A 3,044-nucleotide genomic window follows, 5' to 3' on the forward strand; every position below is an offset into this window, starting at 1 on the left:
AGTTCTTGTAATACCTACAAAAAATAAAAAAAAAGTTACTTATGTTTACATACCAAACTAGGACCTCAAACTACCAAGAGAAGAGTTTACATACAGGTGCCTACAATTCTTGTACAAACTGAATGTCCCCAGAAAGAGTTCCTGACAATATAGGGGTCAGTCTCCACTCCTAAACCCTTTTCTGGATGAGAACAATTCCATGGAATTTAATGCCGCTAACTAGTTCACTGTTGCAAACAAAACCAGTAATCTTAAAGTATATAGAAGAAAGGGTCCTTCGTCCTGACCTTCAAATTTATGAACCTGCAGTCAGTTCCCAACGTCCGGCACCAAGCAAACAAAAGTAAAGCTCCAATGAGCACAACAGATTCACTTGTAACGACCTTAAATTTCCCAACAAATATGTGGTGATGGAATCAAAAGAGCTTTCTGATTGTCTGCGAGACAAGACAATGAAAAATTCTGTTTGTTCAGTACTACTAGTTATATGCAAGTTCATTGGGAATATTAGATCAATCATCCTTACTCATTCGTATGCTCTCTGAAAGAAATTAATAAAAGATCCAAGCACAAAACAGAAACGCATGCCTTGGTGATGGAACAGTGGGTAACTAATAACCAATGTGCTGTTACACGCTTAATAATGGATACAAAGGACATCAATCAGTTATTTAACCACCTGTTCCATGCATGCTTCATTCTAATGGATAAAAAGGACATCGATCAGTTATTTAACAACTTACAAGCCGATCGAGAGCTGAGAAATAACAGCAGCTGGCTGCAGCGTGAAAGAAACTGAACATGCAGAAACAGAACAGATTATGGCAACAGGAATTGTACGTTTTGCGGTTAGGCGGTGTATGTAAGACCATCACTTGATCAAGCAACAAAATTAATATCCCAATCTGGTGGTTCTATAGGTAGCATATATAGAAACGCATGCATCCATTACTGTTTCCAAAGCAGCAATTGCTGAACTAGTAGCTGCTGGTTAATTAAACAACAGGAGAATACAATTCATCGATCACATCTCCTAGCCTGTGACACGCAGAGACAGAGAGACGACGCAGCTAGACTCAGATTTTTGCTTGCTTCCCTAGGTAGCTAGCTAGCTAGTCCTCCTCCTCCTCCTCGCTGTCAGTGACCTCAATTTCATCCTCCGCATAGCCCAGGGCATTGTACTGACGGATGAGGGCCTGCTGGTAGGCACGGAGCTTGGCTTCGATAAAAGATGAGAGGGCATAGTATCGACGGCGTTCAAGGGAACGCTTTGCCAGCTGAACAGGAGTGAGGATGTTGGCGCTGCCGAACGGCCAGGCCACCATGTGGTCGATGAGCGCCTTGGGCACCCTGCGCTTGACCACCCTCTTCCTCTTCTTGTTCTTGATCGCCTCCTCCTCCTCTGCCGCCATCTTGGCCTTCATCTCCAGCCAGTGATCCATCCAGATATCCAGACCCCCCGGGATATGCTTGAAACGCATGAGACGAACAGCCGCCACCGCCTCCTTGCTCGCCTCGAGGATCCCGTACCCCTCCTCCTCCGATATCCTCGTCTTCTTCAGCAGCATCCCGTCCGACGCGCTCATCCCCTGCAGCTGTAGCTTCCTCTTCATCAGGTGGCGGTCGCCGGCGCCCATCTCGCAGCAAGCGGGAGCCCTGGTAGTGGATGGAGATGCTAGCTGCCTCTCTCGATCGAAATAGAGCAGAGACCGATCTGGATGGCGGCTATCGACGGAAGAACAAAACCTAACTGATCTGGGTGGCGAGGCAGAGCGGCGCCCCGGTTTTATTTAGAAGAGTAGAAATCGTAGCCCTTGATTAGAGAAATTTCAAACTGTGTGCTGTACTCCCAAAATAAGTTGGAGTGTTTTTTTTAAAAAAATTGGAATTTAACTAGTTTTGTTTGATTGTTCATTTATGGAGGCCGGACTGCGGGTTAATTTCTATAACATTTGAGGACTTTCTTTGCAAAATAACCAGAAAACGCAAGATATGGCCTGTCCGCTCGGCCAATCCGACGGTCGAGAATGGTCGATGGTATGGCCACGCTGGAAGGCCCTCTCTTGGTGCACGAATCGTATATAGAAATTACGACAGGCGCAGTGGATGAGGATGCGATTTGGCGAGGGGACGGAGAAGCGTCGAGGTAGGGCTAGGTAACCGAGTGAGGTTCGGAGTTTGAAATTTTTCTAAAGTAAAATGAGATTCAAAAAATCGAATCAAATACAAAGGACGTGAGCGTGGCGGGATCGGGCGGAATGGCGGATTGGCATTTTTTTTACTGTCGAGATTTTGGTTGAGCTGACAATGTCCTTTCTCCCGATCAAGCATGGGCGCTTGATGTCATTGTGACAATTCAGGTTTTAGGGGTCAAAAATTTTTGTGTTGATTTAAAAATTCAAACCAAGTTTATCCTAGCAAGGGTATTTTTGTAATTTTAAAAAAGTTGCAAAGTCCTTTTTACAAAATAGTTTTGTAAAAAACAAAATTTCAAAATTTATGAGGGATCAAAATGTATATTTTTTTCAATTTTATCCTCATAAAAAGAAGTTTTTATAATTAAGGATACCCTTGCAATTTCAAAACTTAAGTTGTGTTCTTTTGCATTTAAAAAGATTTGGCGGATTTCAAAATAATTTCAAATCCTTTGATCTAGTGAAAATTTGCACAACATGAAAGTTGTAGATCTTGAAAAGTTACACAACTTTTATGTTGAGAACTTTTTCATTTGAGCTCTAGAGCAACGGGAAATTTTAATTTTCAGTTCAGCCCCTAGAATTTCGGAATATTGCAAAACCAGCCCTGCTTTCATCTTCCTCCTCCCTTCTCTGCCCGAAGCAGGGGTGCCGCCCCTCGCTGTGGTTTTGCCGCGCCGCCACTGTTCTATCCCCGGGGAAGAATGCACCGCATCGGAGTACCGCCTTTGGAGCCCCTCGCGTCGCCAGCCAATTCTACCGCCGCCTCTTATCCTCTCTACTGCCCTCTCCTGCTCGCGCCACGCACGCGCTGCCTCCGCGACGAACAGCAGCGCTGCCAAGCTAATG

At 44.8% G+C, this 3,044-nt stretch overlaps 1 protein-coding gene across 2 annotated transcripts; it reads right to left on the reverse strand.

Moving 5' to 3' along the window:
- Positions 1–641: 641 nt before the first annotated feature.
- Positions 642–1,803, reverse strand: LOC120679491. Of its 2 annotated transcripts, none has more exons than XM_039961096.1 (2): positions 1,123–1,803; positions 642–958 (listed from the first exon to the last, which is right to left on the reverse strand). In XM_039961096.1, exons 1-2 carry the CDS (start codon positions 1,635–1,637, stop codon positions 949–951), a joined length of 525 nt encoding a protein of 174 aa, XP_039817030.1. In that variant the 5' UTR covers positions 1,638–1,803; the 3' UTR covers positions 642–948. The 2 variants fall into 2 exon arrangements, with proteins under 2 accessions (XP_039817030.1, XP_039817029.1); XM_039961095.1 differs by having other exon boundaries at positions 1,120–1,802.
- Positions 1,804–3,044: the final 1,241 nt, after the last annotated feature.

The sequence above is a fragment of the Panicum virgatum genome, chromosome 6N (genome assembly GCF_016808335.1).
Source record: "Panicum virgatum strain AP13 chromosome 6N, P.virgatum_v5, whole genome shotgun sequence".
Taxonomy (NCBI): domain Eukaryota; kingdom Viridiplantae; phylum Streptophyta; class Magnoliopsida; order Poales; family Poaceae; genus Panicum; species Panicum virgatum.